The sequence below is a fragment of the Ceratotherium simum genome, chromosome 16, assembly GCF_057802395.1.
Source record: "Ceratotherium simum simum isolate JZ-2026a chromosome 16, ASM5780239v1, whole genome shotgun sequence".
Classification (NCBI taxonomy): domain Eukaryota; kingdom Metazoa; phylum Chordata; class Mammalia; order Perissodactyla; family Rhinocerotidae; genus Ceratotherium; species Ceratotherium simum.
The window spans coordinates 47,038,317-47,061,356 of NC_141915.1; the positions used below are offsets into that span (position 1 = coordinate 47,038,317).

At 47.1% G+C, this 23,040-nt stretch overlaps 1 protein-coding gene across 2 annotated transcripts in view; it reads right to left on the reverse strand.

Annotated features, from left to right (window-relative positions):
- The window catches only part of ERN1 (endoplasmic reticulum to nucleus signaling 1), an 83,313-nt gene that overhangs the window by 10,689 nt on the left and 49,584 nt on the right, over positions 1-23,040 (reverse strand). For both annotated transcript variants that reach the window (XM_087441422.1, XM_087441421.1), the window contains exons 6-17: positions 21,760-21,882; positions 17,718-17,819; positions 16,604-16,865; positions 15,284-15,362; positions 14,048-14,213; positions 10,530-10,648; positions 7,666-7,857; positions 5,484-5,751; positions 4,405-4,495; positions 3,905-4,094; positions 2,949-3,048; positions 2,492-2,691 (exon numbers count right to left, since the gene is read on the reverse strand). In XM_087441422.1, coding sequence (XP_087297548.1) covers positions 2,492-2,691; positions 2,949-3,048; positions 3,905-4,094; positions 4,405-4,495; positions 5,484-5,751; positions 7,666-7,857; positions 10,530-10,648; positions 14,048-14,213; positions 15,284-15,362; positions 16,604-16,865; positions 17,718-17,819; positions 21,760-21,882 — 1,892 coding nt within the window. The remainder of the gene's footprint in view (positions 1-2,491; positions 2,692-2,948; positions 3,049-3,904; positions 4,095-4,404; positions 4,496-5,483; positions 5,752-7,665; positions 7,858-10,529; positions 10,649-14,047; positions 14,214-15,283; positions 15,363-16,603; positions 16,866-17,717; positions 17,820-21,759; positions 21,883-23,040) is intronic.

The following is a 23,040-nucleotide window of genomic DNA, read 5'->3' on the forward strand; positions in this document are numbered from 1 at the left end:
TAGTGAGAGAAAGCCAGGAGCTCATCACTTTCAACACTGGAGAAACACAACTTTAACAATACTATACTGTCACTCAGCCTCACAACAGCTGTGTGAGGTGAGCTAATGTCATCATTCCCAGATGAAGACACAGATAGAAAGATTCAGTGACAAGCCCGGGGTCACTGCTGGACAGTGACACGAGGACAAGGCTCAGGTCTTCTAATTCCCACACCCAATCACCTTTATTCTACCTCACCAGAATTCTCCTTAGGTGGGTAACAGATCCGGGACAGGAGGAACAACCCCCCACAGCTGAAGCTGACTGCCACCTCTCACCTACTCACTGCATCATTAATGCGCTCCGTTTTGTAGCTGCACTGCCTGGCCTCTCCAGCACACTCACTGCTGAAGCTGGGCGCTCTTGTCCTGCCTGCCCGGCTCCCTCTGCTCCCACTCGCTCCTCTCCACGCTCAGTTATCTTCTTTCCCAAACTTATTACTGCACTTGTTCTTGCAATTTAAATATTCCATAAGCTGATAAAATATACATGCCACCAAGTCTGAGGTAAGCTGAATCTTTGCAAAGCCTCAATAAAAGGGAGTGGCTACAAAAACTGCTGTGATATTAGAAGTGGGAGACTCAACTGTAAGGGACTGGGACATAAATAGTTAAAAGCTAGGCTTCTGCTCTCAAATTGCTTAGACGAGTTTGAAATGTCCAAGTCTCAATCTAGAAGTCACAGAAGTGCCCTGTGAGTGTGCTTCAGGCAAGAGAGAAAATGAACAACTCCATTCAGTTGGACCCAAATTCAAAGAAAAGACACTGACCTACATCAAAATATTCCTATTACTTAAAGAATTACATTACTTGCTTTAAGTTAAAACAAACTGTTTAAGATGTTTAATAAGGTGCCCAGAATTGGGTAAGAGGGCTCTGCTGGATCTAATCTATTTTAGGATGGCTGAGCCCAGCCAGGTCTGGATCAGGGAAGTATGAGGTAATCGTCTGATGTCTTGTTCTAGAAAGCAAGGTGCTCAAACACAAGTGGGCTCTTAGCAAAAGGGTGCAGAAGCCAGCCTGAAGGGCTCCCATTGGTCAAATCTGGAACAATCTATGAGTATCAAAAGGAGTAGGGACAAAAAAATGAAAGAAAAAAATAAGGGCTACAATGGATTCTAACACTATATTTAAAATCCATGAGTCTGTAATGATAAAAAAAAAGAGAGAGAGAAAGAAATAGAGAGAAAGGGGATAAAAATAAAGCTCTTCTTTACAGAAAAATGTCAGCTAATAAATGTGGAAGAATTTCCACTGAGTTAAGTGATTCAGGTAAGGACTGCCAATGGACGCCGAACCATCGGGTGAATGACTGTTGGTTAACAGGATATTCACACTGTGCCAAAGCATCATCCCACACAGTGCTAACAACAAAGGGGGGAATGTACCTTTGTGGTGGAGAGATCAGTGGTCACCACCTGCGCCAGGGGAGCCAAGTTGGCATCACTCATGGGGGTACAATAATAATGGTACAAGCTGCCATCTAGTGCCTCCTGATGCTGTGTCCTGTGACTGTTCTTGCCAAAAACATTTAACTTGAATTTAATTGAGCCTTTAGAACTAGTTCTGGTTCTACAGGAAATACAAGGAACAGAAGGGAAAGTTAAACGCCACCATGAGGAAACAAGAGAGCAAGTCCCAAGCGGGGCGTGCTACAGAGTAGCGCCTGCACTCTTCAAAGAGTCATGATCACGGAACAAAAAAGGTAGGAGGACCATAGCAGATGAAAGGAGGAAAATCAAAAGCAAGGAAAGACACTCAACTGGGTCCTGGCTTACAAAAACCAGCTCTGTAAGAGACATCTGGGGAACAACTGGGGAAATTTGAATATGGATTGAATATTAGATATCATGAAAACAGCATGGACCGTTAAGGTGTGACAATAGTATAGTAGTTAGGAAGTAGAATGTATCTGTTCTTGGGAGACACGTGCTGAAGTATTAAAGGGTGAAGGGCTGGGATGCCTGCCATTTACATTCAAATGCTTCAGCAACTGATAAATAGAGAGAAAATAAAAAATATTAACAAATGTTGAATCTAGGTGGAGGCATGGAGGTATTTACTAAAACAGTCTTTCAATCTTCTGTATGTCTAAAAATTCTCAAAATAAAAAGTCGGGAAAACAAAAACAGGGAAAAAAAAAAAAAAAAAGAACAAAAACTGGAAGTTTGTTGTCCACCTTGTGCAAGTCCTGATTTCCCAGTTTCCCAAATAGCAGGGGAAAGTGATTAGAAGAGTACGGGGAAAAAAAGACAATTGCCCACATTTGCGCCCTTCATTCATCTGAATATGAGACAATATGGAGAATGCCAGCAGCGCACTCTTTGTGAAAGAAACGTCATTCTCCAGCTACATGTGCTCCAGCCCCTAAGTCTTGAACTTGGAGGCTTTTATTCCTGAAGATCCAAGAGGCTGGTTCTGCAGTTTTCAAAGGACTGTGCTCATTACTCACAGGGTTCTCCTTGCAGTCTTCACTCAGCATCTCCGGAGCGATCCAGCCTTCTGTGCCGGGCACCCCTGAACGGCGGCTAAAGCTGTGCCTGCCCACTGCCAGCTTCTTGCAGAGGCCGAAGTCAGAGATCATGGCCTTGATCTTGCCATGTGCATTGGGCATGGAAAGAAGAATGTTGTGAGGCTTCAGGTCTCTGTGAACTAATATAAAACTTCAGATTAGTCCCATATTTACCACAAGCAACATCATGCTTCCTTCTGCAATGGGGAGTGCACCCTCCTCAGGCCGCCAATAGACCTGCCGCTGCCTCTAACGGTTCTGGTTTTCAACTGTGTAAGAGACCTCCTCAAATTCTTACACAACTTGCACACCAGCAACGCAGCAAAGAGCTTCGACAGAGGGGAGCAAGTCGGTCACACCACCCAGGACCGTGGCCTTGACGAGGGAGGCCTCTCACCAATGTTGAGGGAGTGCAGGTGGGCCAGGCCCGAGGTGGTCTGCTGCAGCAAGGTGATGGGCTCCAGGCCAAGGTGGGCAAAGTCCTTCTGCTCCACGTACTGCAAGAGAGACGATGGTGAGGTCACGGCACACAGCCCTCAGCACTTGCCCCCTCAGCGTGGCTTCTTTTTCTTTTTTTTAAAGGATTCAATTTTATTTAGCAAAGTCCTGCCTGCTGCTTTTTGCTTTAATTAATATTCGGTATTGGGTCAGCTCATTTTCTTTGATCCTATTTTAAGAAAGATTTGGGAAGTTTTACAGATAACATTCTCTGTCCAAATCCATATTTTCCAGCAGACTTTCCGCTCCAGTCATAGGCTACCTTAAACAAACAAAGCTCCAACTCACTAGTTTACAGTGAGAAAGAAAAGAAGAGAGCAAGAAAGTCAAGTTCACTGCCTCATACAGGTAAACCCACAAGTGAAGCCAAATGATACTGAAATAGGTTCATGCTGAGCCTAGAAACCGAGCAAAAGGAGTTCGCTGGATGATCTTAATGACTCAAGTCATCAACTGATGAGCATCCTCTAAGCCCACACCAGCCCTGAGCAGCCATGGGAAGAGGGACCGGCCAGCTTTCTTGGAGGCCAAGAAGGAGAGAGATGCTAATTGTAACCAAAGACTGCCCCCATGCAGGCTGAGCGGACCGCCCAACTAAAGTTAGGGGTGATAAAAATGCTCTACATTTGGACTGTTTGTGGTTAAATGGGTATGTACTCTTGCCAAAATGCATCAAACTCTACACTTAAAAGTATTTTAGTGAGTATATTATATTGTAACTTCAATAAAGTTAATAAAAATAAATTAAAAAAAGATAAATCGGCAGTCCCTAAAACCACACCCTAGTTGCCAGTTGCCAGGAGAAGGGAAGCTGCAGTGCAGCCACAAAGCTGTCGGTGACCACCGGGCACCCACCTCCTGCAGAGTGGCCGCGCAAAGCTCGATGGCGATGTACTGGAACTGCCGGTCCCTCTCCGTGCAGAAGTAGCGGATTACGTTCGGGTGCTCGTCTGATTCTCGCAACAGCTGGACCTCACGGTCTGCGAAACTAAAACACTCAGGGAGGATCCTCTTGACTGCCACGTCACGGTTGTCAAACATGCCCCTGCAAGACAAGGAGCAGGGGTTGGGTTTGGAGATGCAAGTTGGGCTGTGGAAATGAGAGGAGACGTGTGGACCCGCGGTGCTCCTTCTCTCATGACGCAGCGGCCACCTCGTCAGCCTCACGGCCCAGGGGGCCCTGACCAACCACCAGGTGGCCCTGTGGTCACCACTTCTCTCCCTGGAGGTGGAACTGTTCTGTCTCGGTCACTGTGATGACCCTGCTGTGCCCCTGGAGCCTGGCACACCACCTGCAAGCTGACAGGTGCTCACACATGAGGTGGTGAAGGCACAAGGCTCTCCAATCCACTCACCGGTACACAATTGTGCCCTCCGCTCCGTGGCCCAGGACGTCCTTGGGACAGAATGAAATTTTCCCAACGATCACCATGCTGGTTTCCTCATCTGGGACAAAACAGGAAAAAGAAGAGGTTGTTTTAAACAAACAACCTAAACAACCTTGAGGCTGGAATGGCTACTACCTTCCTGAGGTCAGATGAAGAGACAGGATCTCAGAGGCTCTACACCCCCAATTCCCTGGTAAACAAGAGCCGGCTGGGGCCACTCCTAGTCACGCCCAGGGCTGCCCCCTGCCTCCTGGTCCCGCCTTTTCATTACTGTGAGAATGTACGTCTTCCCAAAGACAGGGGTTCTCTACAAATCCACCTAAAGACTTGCACCTGAAACAATCAGGAAGCGACAGTGGATGTGTGAGGTGAAGAGACCAGAGGCAGAGTTTCCAGCTTGGGGTCAAGGACTCTCAATCTCTTGCACTAGCTCTGTTAATCCCCTCAGAATATCGGCCCTGACAATTGGCCTGAGCCAACTTCCCAGAAGAAAGTGGATCAATAGCTGCACTTCTTTTTTTTTTAATTTTATTTATTTGTTTTTTCCCCCAAAGCCCCAGTAGATAGTCTGCACATCCTTCTAGTTGCTGCATGTGGGATGCGGCCTCAGCATGGCCGGAGAAGCGGTGCGTCGGTGCGCGCCCGGGATCCGAACCCAGGCCACCAGCAGCGGAGCGCGCGCACTTAACTGCTAAGCCACAGGGCCGGCCCCTATAGCTGCACTTCTATACTTGGCCCATGGCTGCCTCGGGAATGTTCTCAAGCCAGATAGCCAGTGCATTTCTGGTCAGCAGTGATTCCCAGCCCTTGCAGAGGAAGATGGAGGGAGGGCCAAGGGGGCTCCCAAAAGGTCCTCTGAGGGGAAGAAGCCATTGGATGGAGCACAAGCCCAGCCCCCAGAGTGGGAGTCAGGTGAGAACTTAGTGAACCCTTGGGAACACACTTCATAATCCCATTGAGATTCCCAGAAAGGAGATGGTGCTTTATGGTTCTCAGGTGGTGATCAAATGAAAAAGAAAATAGCACCAAACAGCAACTCGCTTTACCCTCATCGTCCTGCTCCAGGGAAGGGCTGGTGCCACCCTTGGAGAGAGAGCCGCTGGAGTGGAGCGAGTGGTTGGAGGCTCTGGGGGATGTGCTGGGGCTGCTGGTGGCCGAGCTCTCCGAGTACAAGCCGGCTGAGTCCAGGAGCTCGGTGTCCTGAGCCACGTCTCCAGGTGGGGGGAAGGGCAGCTGCTGTTGTTGCAGGAGCTGGATTTTCTCCAGTTCCTTCTGGAACTGTTGGTGCTGGAGCTGCTGCTGCTGATGCATGCTCTGGGAAGAGAAACACACATCCAGACAGGGTAGCCCATTCCCCCAGCGAAACAAGCAGGCTGAAAAGGAGAGACTCCCTGTGGCCGAGGAAGCAGATGCTCTTTATATGACCCCATGGGGTGGGGGGAGACCAGAGAAATGGCACAGGAGGCAGAATCGGTGCAATGACTGGAGGTCTTGGTGCCAGTTACACTTAGAAGACCCCGGCTTGCTGTCTACTATGGCTACGCACTTGAGAGAGGTTAGTGCACACATTGCCAGCAATCCAGAGAGGCAGAGGAGGCAGCCAGGCCCAGAACCTCACAGCCATCCATCCACACAGCCAGGATGCGACAGAGTGACAGAGCGGGGCTGAAACACGTGGAGCCTGGCCAAGGTCTCACTCCCCCCACTTCATCACATTGCCTTCCCCACACCCCCACACTCCTCTCATTAATTCTGAAAGTTCATTCCATCATAATTTGAAGTGGCAGTGATCTGTGACTATTACTACCGAGGCTTGGGAAGGTGACTAAAGGGACGGGTGTGTAGCCAACAACCCACTGGGAGTTTTCTCTCTCCTAACCTTGGAAACGCCATCTACTAGCTGAGTAACCTTGAGAAAGTTATTTAACTTCCCAGAGTCTAGTTTCTTCATTTGTGGGTAGGGGATAAATAATAATAACCTTATAAAGACTGTCAGGTAAAAAAATAAAACAATGCAGGTAAACACATTTGGACAAATGGAAAGTGCCATAAAGGACCTGTCACTCCCATTCCTGAGCACTTGTGTCCTAAGGTGATAACATGTCAGTGCTCTGAGCAACTTAAGGAATATTCCTCTAGCATATTTTACCCAACCCATGACCTACTCAACTACGTAATTTAAGCTCGCTTACTTCCAACTAGAAAGTCGAAGGAATTACTATGCCGCCTTTTCACTCTATCTGATATCTTTTTTTTTTTTTGTCAGGAAGATCAGGCCTGAGCTAACATCCATGTCAATCCTTCTCTTTTTGCTGAGGAAGACTGGCTCTGAGCTAACATCTATTGCCAATCCTCCTCCTTTCTTCTTTTTCCCCCTTTTCTCCCCAAAGCCCCAGTAGATAGTTGTATGTCACAGCTGCACATTCTTCTGTTGCTGTATGTGGGATGCCGCCTCAGCATGGCCGGACAAGCAGTGCGTCGGTACGTGCCCGGGATCCGAACCTGGGCCGCCAGTAGCGGAGCGCACGCACTTAACCACTAAGCCACGGGGCCAGCCCCCTCTATCTGATATCTTTAACAGGCAGTTTTTAAGAAAAGTAAAAGAAAACAGTTAACTATTCAAAATGATCTGCAAGCAAGGCTTACAGATCAGTTTTTACCATCAGTTAAACTATAAGATGTAGGTACAAAATTGTCCTTTCCTGAGAAGTTAGTGTCTCTTTAATTTCAATGTTTTTGAAGATAAGCAAATACTGACTTTTTTTTTTCTTTTTGTGAGAAAGATCAGCCCTGAGCTAATATCCATGCCAATCCTCCTCTTTTTTTGCTGAGGAAGACTGGCCCTGCGCTAACTGTGCCCATCTTCCTCCACTTTTATATGGGACACCGCCACAGCATGGCCTGACAAGCGGTTGGTGCGCGCCTGGGATCCGAACCCGGGCCGCCAGCAGTCTTCCTCCACTTTTATATGGGACACCGCCACAGCATGGCCTGACAAGCGGTTGGTGCACGCCTGGGATCCGAACCCGGGCCGCCAGCAGCAGAGTGCGAGCACTTAACCGCTACGCCACGGGGCCAGCCCCAACTTTTAAAAGTGAAACAAAACGCATCTGCTTATTTGCAGTATCTGCTTGTTTGCTGTTTTTGTCTGGACCCCACTGACATCAGGTGATGGGCACAGAAGTTCAGAAACATGCAGGAGGGCAAAGGGAAGGGGCCAAGCCTCACCAATGGGTAGGTGATGATGAAGGCCACCCAGCCAATGAGCAGGAAGGTGCACAGGATAATGGTGGCTATGTCCTTGAGCATGGAGTCCACGGGGGCCTCAGGCTTGGCAGGGGCATGAGTGAACTTCTCTTCCACATCCTGAGAAATGGTGGTAGGCGCATTTTCTGAAGTCTGGTCAACCAGGTTGATAACCTTGTATGGGAGAGAGTGGCTACATCACTGCAAAATTTCTAGCCAGATATAAATGAGCCGAGCAATCAAGAGAAGCAATGACTACAAGGAATGACTATACTGTACTGCGGATTTTTTTAAAGCCCACCCAAAGATCACAAAGCCAGATAATTGTTGCCTTTATCAAAGCGATTGCCTTGAGAAGCCATGCATCATTGCAGTGATATTATCATACTCAAAAATAGGTTTTAGGGGCCAGCCCGGTGGCGTAGCAGTTGGGTTCGCACGCTCCACTTCAGCGGCCCAGGGTTCGAGGGTTCCGATACTGGGCGCAGACCTACACTGCTCATTAAGCCACGCTGTGGTGGTGTCCCACATACAAAACAGAGGAAGGTGGGCACAGATGTTAGCTCAGGGCCAGTCTTCCTCAGCAAAAAGAGGAGGATTGGCAACATATGTTAGCTCATGCCCACTCTCCCTCTCCAAAAAAAAAAAAAAAGAAAAAACAAAGTTTTTAGAGCAATACTGTTGAAAGTGCCTTCTTCAGATCCTATATTCTTTTGAAAATCCTCATTGAAGGCAAATACTTCCTCCTTTCACAGCAGATTTGATATTCGGGAAAACTCTGAAATGGTCTGTAACAAAGTCTGGTGAAAAGGTTGGTAGTCAATTTAGTAATACCATTTCACATTAAAAAGGAATACCACATACACACACATGCACGTGCGGCTATAAGGCAATAAAGCAGCTTTCCTATGTTGCTTGTAAACGTTCAGTGAGACTCCAAAAACAAAATCATTTATTGAAGTATTCCACTATTTTTCAAAGTTTTTGAAAAGCATCAGAACCCTTTATTAAAGAAAATTTTAGTTAGAAGCTCCAAATTAAATCGGATAAAAGTGGAGCTTCTGCCCAAGCTCTTCAGAATCTCTAGGACTTCAAGAACAGTTTAGAAAAATGCAGATTTGTTCTTGAACATCCAGTGTTCCAGATATGCTGTTATTGTTTGCCCAATGAAATGAACACAGCCTCCTCAGTGAGCGCAGGGCTCGGCATCCCCCCATGCTCACCCCTTTCAGCCCCCCAGACTTCTGCCCACAGTGCCCTTCTCTCCCCCTCCAGCTGCCCTCTCCCATGTGCACGGGGGTGTGGCATGGCTGGTGTGCAGCAGGCAGCTGAGGAATGTTTGCTGAGCATGTGACCAGGGACAACACTCATTTGGTTATATTCACTCAAGTATGTTTGTTTAAAAAAGTTACGTCTTACTACCATATAAATGTACGTCAGAGTATTTTAATGGACTTTTAAAAGACTGTTCAAGACTGGATGATTATGAAAATCTCAAGTGTGGCTATCTCTGGGTGTTAGATTAAGGGTATTGTCTTATTTTCTTCTTTATACTTTTATTTTCTAAGCGTTCAATAACAAATATGCTTGACTTTAATAAGATCAAAATCAGATCAAGATTTTAGGGCACCAACGCTTTCCAAGATCACTGTTTTAGGACTCAATATATTTCTCCGACCTGGCTACCTCCAGAGATGTGTAAATCTCTGAAGTGAATTTGTCGTGATCGTGGTCCCCACATTAGCCAGCCTCTCTCATTTTCCTCTGACCCTGCCCATAGCCCAGGCCCCTTCTCAGTCACTGGGTCCCCCACGGTGGGGCTGTAGGAGCTGCCAAGCCCAAATGGCCTTTGGATGCCCACCCCTACTCCACTGGCCTGCTCCAACCCCCTGCAGAGCCACTCTCCAGCCGTCTCCACCTGCTTGTGCCCCAGAAGGCTGCCCCCTATGGGCAGAGCAATGGTCTCCCCTGCCCTCTGGTTTCTAACTGGGACACCAGCACACGAGACAGAGGGAGGAGAATGAGGTCAAGTTCTGTGGGGCTGCTGACTACCTCAACTAAAGCTCTAGGCTCCTGGTCTGGGGTCCCCACTCCCTCTGCACTCACTTCAAGCCAAAGCACGCTAAGAGAACCCTTGGAAGTGTCTACTGTGTCAACAGTCCCTCTATTAAACTCCCCTCAAATTACCCTAATTTGGGTGGCCATCTGTCGCCAGCTGAGACCCTGACCAGCACACTCTCTCCCCCCAGGGCTGCAGGAGGGTCACCCAAGTCAGAACCTCACAGCAGCTACCTCCTGGGTAAGCCTCCCCACTGCCCAATGCTCCGCTCTGAGGTAGCCTGGGGTGTCCCTCCCAGACCAAGCAGCCAACCCAGGCCACTTTTAACAGGCCACTCTTGGCTTCATGAAACTTCAGGTCTCCCCACTTCCTCTTCATCAACTCTTCACTCCACTGCCAGGCTTGCTCAAGTCTTGGTAGCATGCTTCCTCTGCATCCATGTGATCGCATTTCCCACTGCTCCCTACCTGGTAGCCTTGGATCTGGTCAGGCCTGTCTCCTCAGCCCCAGAGCCGGACTTGCCAGGGTTATTCCCACCTCCAGGCCTTTACCTCTGCTTCTCTCCCTCCAGGCCAAACCCCACCCATTCGGTCCTACAGCCCCTCCCACAGCTTCACTATTGCTTCCCCTCCCTCCCCATCAGTCTTTAACAGTTTGTTGTTTGTTGTGGATTCCTCTGCATTCTCCTCCCTCCTGAGGAGACCACAGGCTCTAAAGACAAAGGCAAATGCTTATCCCCCCAAACCTGACACGAAGAGCCAGTGACTAACTTCACTTCCCCACTCACCTCCTCAAAGCTCTTTTTCTCTGAATCGGCAGGAATCACATTTTCCCGATGTTTGGGCAGATTGTTGGGGAATCTCTCCAGCATCTTAGTCGACGCAGACAGTGGGGTTTCATGGTGTCCTAGGAAAGGAAACGAAACCTTTAATGAGAACAGTGCCCACGCACTGGCAGCACTCAACGCTAAGCTTAGGCAGCAGTTGCTACCCGTGAGAGGTCCACAATGCAAATGCTCACATTTGTAAAGTGAGAGAAAAGGAGAGCCAGTTACCAGAAAAATCTCATCAAGACAGAAATTTTACTACTCAATGGCATGTATACAGTATTCGGAATCTCATAATGAGCAGCAAAGAAGTATCCTTGTCATGAGAGGGATCAGGATGTTTGGGAGACGTTCAGAGCAAGACTTGTGTGGATAATTCCTAGTTTAGGCTGTACGCTGCTGAAGCTTTATGAAGCTTCATTAAAAGTTCAAGGAGTTCTCCCCTCAACCCTTACCCTTGTAACATTGCTCCACTAAGGGTATCAACTCCCATCTTGGTATTTAAATTGCTCAGGTGGAATTCTATTCCCATTATCTAAATGTGAGCTTCCATCTTGGGAAACGGTGAATTACTCATAAGAGAGCACTAAGACGTATTTGCTAGATGGATAGGGGGTCACAGTTCTCTCAGCGTTCATTCACTGTTCTCTACTATTTCAAGACCACCTAGTATTCATTACAGGTTTATTGAGTATCTATTGCATAAAATTACCAGAAGAGAGACAAAGTTGAATAAAATAAGGAACTGGGATTTGATAATGCTTCATAATCTGTTTAGCTCTAAAATTAAATGACTCCACATACACCCAAAAGAGCCAGCTGACACTCTCACAATGGGCTCTCAGCACCTTGACAAACTTTCCTTTTTGTTCTCTCACTGCGATTAGATCTCACCCTATGATCTTTCCATTGTTCTCCCAAACCTATCAAAGATTTTATATGTACTGCCAAGATAAAAACAAACAAGAGCTAGTGCAAGCTATGTACATTTCTTGATCTGGAAAAATCCTCTTTAATTCCCTATCTTTATGTCAGTTCTCTATCTACAGCATAACATTGTTCTTTAAGGGAAACCTAATTTTGTTTTGAACCGCCACTGGTTTCCCATTGTTGGCCAAAGAACTCTGAGACATGCTTTGCCATGGAGCAGGATTTCCTCATGTGTGGTCTGCTGGTTTCAGACCCCCAACTCAGACTTGCTGGTGGGGCCCAGGGATCTGAATGTGACTATCTCTGGGTACCTCCGAGGCTAACAAGAGACCTTTGCTCTAAGAGAAATCAGGTTGCCCTTCTACATGCCACCTTGCCCCACAGGGCCCTGCCTGCCCCATCCCCAAAGCCCACTCTTAGCCCTCCAAGTCCTACCCCTCTGGTAGGGTGTCTACCAACAGTCTGCTATGAAAGTGATCAGCCTGAATCCCCTCTTCCTCTTGTATTTCTTCTTATAAACAAGCTTCTCCCATAGCTGGGCCTTTAGCAAAATCACACTGCACACTCAACCAACTGTTCTTCAAACGTAATCATGAGATCCTGAAACATTTTTGTACAAACTGTACCTGGTCTTAGCGATTTATCTATCTATCATCATTAATTATGTCCAGGCTCCAGAGCAAAAAGCATGGGCCCTGCTCTGGATCCACTGAATCAGGACCCAGGGGTCAGGTGTGCCTAACTGACAAAGCTCCCAGGTGAAGCTGAGAGCACCTCAGGTTAGGGCCACTGCTCTCGGGAAACCCACAGAACACACCACACAAGCTAAGTGGATTCATTTTATTTTCAAGATTAATGGGAATGTGGGGATATCCTTAATGTCTTCCACAAAAACCAAACTAAAGGACATAGTTGGACATAAAAGAGCATATGCTTTTTTACCTGTGGCCCCCAGTCTACACAAAGATTGTCAAGTAGTCCCATAGCCTTATTCAAAAATGACTAGCTTTGGAGTTCCTCAAAAGGGACTTCAGAACTGTGGGATGCTTCCTAATTACTTCTTTACACTTTGTTGGGTTTCTCAGTTTCCTTACTTGGACAACCTTTCCATTTTAAAAGGATGCCATTTTTCAACTAAGCCATGAAGACTTTTTTCCCATGTTTTTTAGTCTCACATACACATTTCCTTAGTTTCCAGCAATCTTTTCACTTCTTAACCACTGGTATGCAGTTTATGTACCCCTTAACTGGCACCTAAAACTAAGCAGCCTTGTAACTGTAATAACCTCTGCTCATCAGCTATTTTTCCTCACCACGGGCCCATTCACACATACTTTCCAAACTACTTCTGTTAAAAAAAAAAAAGTAGAATTATTTTGTTATCTTCTTTGCCCATTATTTGATAAAAATAATAACCAAAAGAAAAATGGCTACGAGGAATCAAGATGCACAAAGAAGAACAAGACCTAGATAACTACAAGGGGAACCATCAATGCTCCAGTACACCCAGTCTCCCCCTGAAACCCCCAGTTACACCACCATCCAGACCCCAGATTCTTCTGCCTCCCGGGCCCCACACTCTCCCAAGCCGCTGCACATCCCCTTCCCTGCGCCCCCAGCCCTGCCCTCTCTCTGCCCAGTACCAGCGAGGCACCAAGAGGGAGAATGGGGAAGAGAAGCCTCATCACCCCGTGTGCTCCGGCACCGCACTTACCTCCTGCCTCCCCTGGGGCTGCATCCCCACCTCTTGCCACCTCTGGGGCTGGGACGCAGAATTGGGGGAGGTGACAGAAAGGGCAAACCACATTCAAGAAAACTCTGTCCTGCTCTAATTACGTGGGAGACTTGCCAAAAACACAGCTCCTCTCACCTCTGCCTTCATTTGTCACACTCACTGCCTTTGGTGTCATCTCAACTTCTTCTCTCTCTGGCTGACAGGACCTCCAATTCACCCCCAGGGCATCAGTGATGGCAGCAACAATGGAAGAAAAGGGAAAAGGGACCTCCCACACACACCTGGGACTTCCGCTGTGGCTCCTTGACCCAAGTCCAGCCTCTAACTCTTCAGCATCCTCAATGAGTCTTCAACTCTCTCTTCTCCCAACCCCTCACCCCCACTCCCACGCCTACACCAACTCCAAGTGAATTCTTCCACAGAAGTTGTCTCAGCTTCCTTAACCTTAAGTGGAAATAACAAGGGTGTCTACCTCACACAAGGTTGTTGTGAGGAATAAGGAAATGTATTCTGAAGTGCTGATGCCAATGCCTGGCACATAACTGACATTCAATGTGTCAGATGACTGCACAAAGTTTACATCATTTAGTACTTGAGTTCTGGAACATTAGTTAAACACTTTTTGAGAACTGACTTGGTAACACAGCTACCTTGTTTATTTTCCTTGCAGGTAAAAATGTTCCCAGGTCTGAAAGACTAACTTGGACATGAACTGAGCACAACGCAGAGCTGAGGACAGTAACTGGCAAGGTTGGCTTTCGCCCACCAGGAGGCAGCATGTCATCACTTGAGGCGAGGAGAAACCAACTCTTACCTATCAGAAGCCAGTAGTTCCTCAAGTAGTTGAGCTTGTTCTTCCCTTTGAGCCCAGGGTCAAACTTTAGGTCCGTGCTGGGTGTGATCACACACTCCCCTTTGTCCCCAATGGTGACACCGTCGGTCTGGGGGCCTTCCAGCAAAGGAAGAGTGCTGCCTCGGGGCTGCGAAGACAGAAGTGGAGTGAGGCCTGGGGGCAGCCCTTGCAGGTGAGTAGTAGACCTTCCCTGTGACGGTCCTAAGAGCTGAAAGGACTGCCATACCTCCAGATGGGGCTGGTCCAAGACAGTCAGAGCAAGACACAAAGCCCCTAAGACTGGGCAGGAGAAGCTCCTCCCTCAGGACGTGACAGTGCTGCACTGATGTGTTTAACATGGGCATCTTTTTAAATTCTTATTTCTGGGAACTGGGGAATATGAAAGACGTGTGTGGAATTCTAAGAGGCTACTGTGAGCAGCAGAATAAGTGAAGGAGAACGTGTGGGTATCTACCAGCCCACAACTGATGCGACTCACCAGTGGGGAGTAAGCTCCAGCCGCAAGCCCAGTGCTAGCTGGGGCACTGCTGGGGCTGCAACCAAGGCAGGTACTGCCCTGCTCACAGGAGCAGCGGCCAACTCACTGTAAAGACAAGAGATGCCAACCAAACAGCTCAAGCACTGTAAGGACCCAAACGAGCAGCCAGGATCATGATGCCTCGGACACTCAGAGACGGAGCGCTGGAGGCAGACTGGCAAGACCTGAGGAGGCTTGGCATAGGTCACGAAACGATGGAAAGGATTTGAGTAGGGAAAAGGAAGAAGGGAGAGCATTTGAAGTGTGAGGCGCAGCCCAAACAAAGGCTAAGAAAGATGAACAGGGAACTTTTGGAAATCAGGGAGAAGATGCACTCGGCGGGACTGTGCGACTCCCCGAGACACTAGCGGGGTGGAGGAGGGGCACCGCGGGACTGGATCGAGGAGGCCCATGAACACCAGCTTGGGCAGCTTAGACTTGAACTCGGAAGCCATGGGGAATAACCACGGCTTCCTGGGCTTAGGAAGGTGCCTGTGTCATACATCTCTCCTCGTGAAGTAGAACATGGTATGTGTACAAGTTGTTTTTGAGGATTTAAGATCTGTGTCCTGCATTCTTAACCAACAAAATGTTTACATATGATTCAAAGTCAGTCTTTGCTAAAATGGAATAGGAGCAGTTAGAAGCTTGCGTCTCTGAGCCCCCTGTAGAGGACTTACCACAACGGCGACCCCGTCGTGTACCATTGAAGGGGAGGCATAGAGGCTGGTAGAGTATTTCCCAACATATAAGGTGGGCCTACGAGAAAAACGAATACATGCATTCCAGTCATTTCATTTCTGGATCCCACAAAAGGGGGCTTTTTGGAGAGAAGTATCACAGCCCCAAATACCACCCACAGGAATAACAGATTAAGCCCCTAGCACTCCGAGCAGCGGGGGTGTGAAGGCCCTAGGAACCAGGAGAACTGGACTGCAGGCCCCAGCTGTCATTCACTGCCTTCAAATGGTGTACAAGTCACCTAATTGCAAGCTTTGTTTCCTCATCTGCAAATGGCAGGGCTGCATAGACGGCCTGCAAAAAGGACTGTAAGGAACGATCACCTGGGAGAGAAGGAATGAGTGCAGCCACCGCAAAGCCTCTAAGACAGCGCTGGCCAGCACGTTTTGACAACTGAGCTGACACCAGAACCACCACCATTCTATCTTGTGATTCTTAAGGATTCTAGAGCTTCTATAGAAGCCCTGAGAAATAGTCAACTGCTCTAATCTGGATACCTAAAGCAAAGGGATGCACAAAAAATTCCAAACTGGGTGAGACTTCTGGTCCCCCAGCTGGGTCCTCTGGCCCTCTGGGGCATCGAGGAGGGGGTGGGGGTTTTGCTTTGTCGGTGTAAAAAAGTGGGGCTGCACCTCCAGACCCTTCTGGTTACTATCACTAGCCAATTTGGGCTTCGTCATCTACTAAACCTCTCTCAGCAAACACCTTACATTTGAATGGTGTTGTACAATTTGGAGAACACTTTCCTGCACATTATCTTATTTGATTTTTCTCCACAGCTCTGTAAAGTGGGAAACTGAGGCGCAGCAAGGCTAAGTGACCTATTAATAGGTGGGGATGGAGAACACAAGCCTGCTGAGTCTTAGACACACACACAGTAACACTTTTTTCCTGATTTTTAAAATATAACTTAGAGTAAAAATTTAGAAAATAAGGGAAGTTAAAAGAGAAATACATCTCTTATATTCCCACCACCTGATATATATCCACATTGTACTGTAGTTATACCAGTAGTCTCTTTCCTATCCCCACCCATAATTTTAATTTATTTAATATTTAAGAATTCTGAAGCCTCAAGGGCTGCCCCCCAGTTATATTCTGAAGTTCCTGAATGAGACAGTCTTGGCTCTTTATTCCTTGTGGCTTTGGAGATGTCTGCCCCGAGCCCACTGGTCTCCAGTGTATGGTACACCACACCTCAGCAGGACCAGAACGTCAGGGTCACAGCTGCCTCTTCTGCCCTGAGTTCCCCAACTCACGTCAGCTTGCTCTTGGCCTCCGTCTCCTTGGGGAAAGGGTACTTCCACTTGGTGATGCGCCCCACCTCCCCAGACATGAAGGTCAGATAGCGCAGGGTCTCCACAGCGACGTTGATGTGCATCACCTTCTTCAGACCCTCCCGCTGCCAGACATAAAAGGCCACCACAGGGGAAGCATAGTTTTGGATCCACAGGACGTCGCCAGACTCACTGTCCACGGTCACCACCAGTCCATCACCATTGGACACAAAGTGGGACATCTCTGTAGAGAGGAAATAAACAAAGCATGTCAAGCCTCACCCCATCTTGTAACCACATCCTCTCCTCTCCTGGCAAGTTGTAGTCACTCAGCTAGAGGAAACAAGACTTCTGGAGTATTCTCAGATCTCCTTTGAATAACTGTACTTGTTTCCAATGAATTCATGCAGGCTCTACAATATCAAGACACTGGGAGCAGCCTGGTTTATAAACATAAGAGAAGATCACTCTCGAATACAATTTACTTGGTGACGTTCTTTAGCACTCTATTCAATTAGTTACAGTAAATACTGAGGAGAAAGCAGCCAATGGAGATGCCTACGAATCTGGCATTTTCTAGCAATCATTTCAAATCTATGGGTCAAGCTGAAAGTCAGAGCTGACCACGACACTGCCCACATCTGACACAGATGAGATTTCTGTCAGACTTCAGATACCAGGGTTAAGATGGTAAAATTGGTTTTTAGTCTTCATTTGAGTTAGGAATGTTTACTAGAGAAATAACTAGGGGATGAGCCTCATTTAGGGAGTGGGTTGTTAGTGTCACAAGCTGATGTTTAACTCTGCTTCCCATGGGCTTGTAGTAAATTTCTTCTGTGACGCAGAGAGACTCAACAAAGTGTATCTTCCCTCCTCTCAGGCTAAACTCACCACCATTTTATTTGGGTTCCCCTCCACACTTCTCACCCAGGCCCCTGCCTTCAACAGTGACTGCTGAAGTATTTACTAGAAGTCCCTGGCAAGTCCACATCCTGGTGACCAAGAGTGTCTTAAAAGAAAATCCAGCTTTCTGGAGAAATCCTTTCCTCATAGATCACAAGTACCCACCTGACCTTGCAAACCCAGGAGCACTTACTGTAGTCCATGTCATCCTCGGGCAGTGAGGCTGCATAGTCGAAGTAGGTGGCGTTCCACCGGAGCTCGCGGGTTTTGGTGTCGTACATGGTGATGGTGTACTCTGGAGAATACACACCAGCCTGTTACCTGGAGCGGCCACAGCACCTGCTGAGGTGCTGACCTTATTTCAATGACAACAGACAAATCCTCCCTAAATCACATGTAAAAAGTCCAGGCCATCCATGTGGAAAGAGAAAGGCCATGTGAGGGAGAACTGAAGTCTCAGACAGATGAGTGAACCCAGGTGACAGTATGTGGAGCAGGGACATGCCACACCATGTCCTTGTACTCATGACTCACAGAATCAGGAGCAATATCCCAGTGTGATTTTAGGCCACTAAAGTTTTGGGGTCATTTATTATACAGCAATAGATAGCAAATATTAGAAACTGATACCTAGAAGTAGGATGGTGCCATAACAAAAACCTAAAACATGTGGCATTGACTTTGAACCAGGTAGCAGATGGAGGCTGAAAGTCAACGTGGAGACTGAAAGAGCAGTAAGGAAATTGCTACTGGAAGCTGAAAAGGGGTGACACAGGTTATTTAGTGGTGACACTAAATTAGTAGGACTACTGCTTGCAGTCACTTGGAAAATAGAAAGAAAGGACCTAATGAACTTGTGGGACTGGCTAAGGAGATTTCCACGCAGAATGAAGAAAGTGCCAAATGGTTTCTCTTAACTGCGTATGATATAATGCAAGATGGATAAGCTATAGAAGAAACCATGTAGTTTTCAAACTGATTTAAAGAGGAAATATAGAGGGTCTAGGACTGATGCTCCAGCTAGAAAAGATTCTCAATGTAAAAAGTGGCCTCAGGGTCAAGAACAAAGCAAGGGTGAGGCTATAAGACCCTTCTTTAAGTCCTCAGAAGGATTTAAGGTGGTACTTTGTAGACCTCTGCCAAGTAAGAGGGTTCTAAGAACCCTAAGAGTGTTGTCCCATAGTACAAAGTACAGAGATTTAATCTAATGGAGTAGACTATAATTTGGCATATGGGAAGCCCACAAAGTTTTTAAAGGAGTGATACCAGCATGGAGTAAAAAGACTAGAGGTAGTTAAAATGAAAAAAAAAAAAAAAAAAAAGGCCTCTAGAACCCCAACTTTCAAAGGACAAGAAACAGACTGAGAAAGCTATAAAACACTAACTATTTCTTATGGAAAAGAAAGAACTTTTCAGAGGACAGGAGCAAGAGCTCCTGAGAACAATACATTAAGGAATCAATCCCAGAGGACAAGACTGGGCCCTTCCCTGCCTTCAGAGTAAGGAAACCTGAAACCATGGGCCTGGCTGGATTTCAGAATCACTAAGGACCAGTGACTGCCATGTGCCTCTCTCTCATTCCCTTTTTGAATGGGAATGTTTACTGTAGTTATCCTGTCTGTCTCACCATTGTATGTCGGGGGGGGTGGGAGGGAGGAGGGGGAGAGGGGTAACTGTCTTTTTAATTCACAGGTCTCCAGATCAAAAGGAGCCTCACCCACCTCCAAACCTGATGTAGATCACAAGATGCTGGATTTTGAGACTGATGCGTTGAGTATATTCTGCAGGTGGGAGGGTTGTAAACTACTGTAGCCAGAGGGAGGACTGTGGTAGAATGTCTGAAAAGATCACCACCACCAACTCTCCCCCTCCCATAATGTGTGTGTCAGTCTTCCCATTAAGAGGTTGACTCTATTTCCCCACCCCTTGATTCAGGGGTGACCTGGGTCACAGGGCTGACCCTGTGACTTGCTTTGACCAACAGACTGTGGTGCAAGTGAGATTCCGGGACTTCTGAGCCCAGGCTTTAGAGGCATTGTAACGTCCACATTTACTCAAGACAAGAACCCAGCCGCCATGTAAAGAAGTCCAGGATACCTGTGTAGAGTTGAACCAAGGTCCCAAACATCTGAGTGAGCCCAGTCAACAGCATGTGGAGTAGAGACATCCATCCCCTTCCTGAATTCCTGACCCACGGAATCGTGAGCAATAAAATGTTGGTGTTTGAAGCCACTAAGTTAGGGTGGTTTGTTACACAGCAATAGATAACGGAAACAATGGGGCTTTCTATACCCATGCACACACATCCCACCTAATGCCAGAGCATATCCCAACTCCCTCAAACATCTCAAACTCTATCCGAAAACCAAACAATATTTATTCTTGGCTGAAGGTGGAACCACTCTAAGGCTTTACTTGATGGAAACAGTAAACAAACTCTAAGCAGTCACTAAAGTTGGAATACTTGATTTTTACCAGGAGGTGGCAGCGAGTAGAGAGTCCTGAAATCTAACAGAGACCTTTCCCCTATGTACAGAAGAGCCCAGCCAGATTCTACAGGGCCCAAGAGTAGTCTCACTCATTTCTAGAAAAGCACTGTTTTCCACAGCACCTGAAGGAAGGTTCTATCTCTTTTTCTATTTATTTATTTATTTATTTGGTGAAGAAGATTGACTCTGAGCTAACACCCATGCCAATCTTCCTCTGTTTTGTATGTGGGATGCTGCCACAGCACGGCTTGATGAGCAGTGCACAGGTCCGTGTCCAGGATCCGAACCTGCGAACCCCGGGCCGCCAAAGCAGAGCGTGTGAACTTAATCACTAAGCCACTAGGCTGGCCCCCACTCTGTCTCTTTTTTTTAAAGCCTTGGCTACCTCAATGTTTAGACCTATATTTAGTGCTCAACTGTAATGATTTCATCCTAGGTTTTTGGCATAATTTTTTCCTTCTAAATGTTTTCTTGTTTCCCCTTTTAGCTCTATTTTAACTGTCCATCCCACAATTTTTATGGAGGACGGTATATGTCAGGTGCTGCACACATAAAATGAATAAGGCGCCCATCCCTGCACCCATCCGCCACTCGCTCCAACGTCTGAACACCCACTACGTGTCAGCACTGTGCCCGGTGTGGAGATACGGCAGGTGAACAGATCCAAGTCTTGCCCTCAGGAAGGTGACAGTCGGTCTAGTGCAGGAGGCAGAAAATAGGCAGATACGATTTAGAAACACAGAGTGACAAGTGTTAAGAAGAAGAATAAGGCTGAAAAGAGAGGAGATAGAAAATGGCGTGGTGAGAGGGTGCTGCTGATGCCTGTGAAGAGCCAATGACAGCCAGTGAGATGGCTATTACAAGAGACCCCTAAAACTGCTGTGTGTGCCCAGAAATGGGAGAGCTGCCGTCCCTGGTGGGGAGAGGGGCGGCAAGGTGGGGAATAGGCTTCACAGAGAGGCTGACTTTTGAGCAGCGTTGTAAAAGAAGAGAGGACGTTGGCCACACAGGCCAAAACGTGTGTACCTGGCGGAGACGGACCCCTCTATTCCAAGTTTGTAAAAGTAGCACTGCTTATTCTGAGAACTGCCGGTGGTTCATCCTGTTTGGAAATGTTTAAGTGAGAGAAATGCAGCGAGGGAGGAGGTGACAGAGGCAGCAGCTGCATCCCGGGGCTTAGTGGGCAGTGGTGCAGTTTGGACTGTAATCCCCCAGACAATGGGGAGCCACTGACAGGTCTTATAAAGGGGAACAATGTGGTAAAATCAGTGTCTGGAGGAGACAGCTCTGGCCACCTTCTAGAGAATGAAGCCCAGAGGCAGAGGCCCGTGGGGGGTTACTTCAGGTCCTTTTTTGGAAACAAGCAGGTTATACATGACAAAAGGTTCTGTCACCGACTAATTGCCCCGAGGAACTCAAGGCTGGGTTCGGAAGCATTTTACTGTTTAAGAGAGGAGCTTAGGCCTTATACCCAGAACCTGCAGCATATGTGGAAGCATGTTTTCCAACGGAGCCTACACAAGCGAATGCCCACCTCTCCCTTTTGAATATGCATTCCCCATCCAAAATAAAAGGCCCCTGCTGTCCCGTGCTGGGGACAGCCATGACTTTGGAAATGATTACACGTGGTCTCCTATCTGCTGCAAAAAAGTTCTACTTTGTGTGACAACTACTTCTGGATGAGAATCTGATTTTAACACACCAGGAGGTGAACCCACTTTTGGTTCGGTAACAGTTCCTTCTTACCTGTTCGCCCAAGATACAGAAGAGAGGTCGATGGGCAGAGACTATCTGCAAAGGTTGATGACAAAGTCTGCTGCTTCTCCCCGGTTAGAAGGTCAATAACATACCAAATGTCCTGCTTTTTACCTGAAAGGTCACAAGGACACACTGTGGTTTACACTTGTTCTGCATGGAAAAAAACATCACTGCTGAAGACAGCAGCCTAAGATGTTCTCTGTGCTGAGAGACAGGCTTGAAATTCCTGCCGTTGTTGAAGACATTTCCATGATGCTCCCAGGGTGACAAGGTAAATGGTAATAGGAAAATAATAAAACTTCTTGGGCCACTGGGTCTTCTAGTAACTTAACAACCTAATCATGGTATAAAAATTTCTCCAAACCTAGTAACTCGTAGATTTTATTGCTTTGATTAGTGGCCTTAAATATGAAGTTTGGCCGGTAAAATGCAATCCTTTTGCCATAGACTAGGACCTATATAAATACAGAAATGTACCCAGGGGTTCAACTCTCTGGTAACCATCATTCATGTATCTCAACATCTCTACTGATGAGACCTCATGTGAAAAGCTCTATAATTACTGTTTATGACTCTAATTAGCTGGGACCCGTGACTGGGCAGCAGAGTTGGTTGCAACCTGGTGCTAATGAGGCCAAAGTTATCTCAGCCCCTGACACCAGCCCGTAAATTATTCCCCAGCCACATACTACACCCCTCACCTCAGTCAGCTGATTAAAAGGTCTAAACAGGTGGACAACATAGCCAAACAACACTATTAGGAAAACTCAAAGCATATGTATCTATAGTACACACACCAGGGCATCCTGGTAACGGTGAGTCAGTAGAAGGGGCCTCTCATCTGAAGGTCAACACATTCACCGTGATGTGTGCATTTCTGTTATGTAAGGCATGGCCCCTGGTTACTTGTATCTTCCTAACTTACTGGCCAAATTTCCTATTTCAAGGGACTCTTAGAAGCAGAGTACTGAGATGCCAGGAAGATCACAGGGCATTAGAATTTCCTAAAGCTACACTTAGTTCTAACAGATGTAGCATACAGGCCAAGTACACACGTGTGCAACTCGTCCTTCTCAAAATGTTCTGTTCTCAAAGATAAACTCTTAATATGAAAAAGATCTGAAGGTAGAGTGAAAACATCACCAAACAGCTGTGACCATGATCCCTTTCCATCTGGCACAGCACCCTTTTGCTTACTTCAAGGACCGTTACAGTCTGCATAACCTCAGCTAGCACTTTTTTTTTTTTTTTTTAAGATTTTTTATTTAT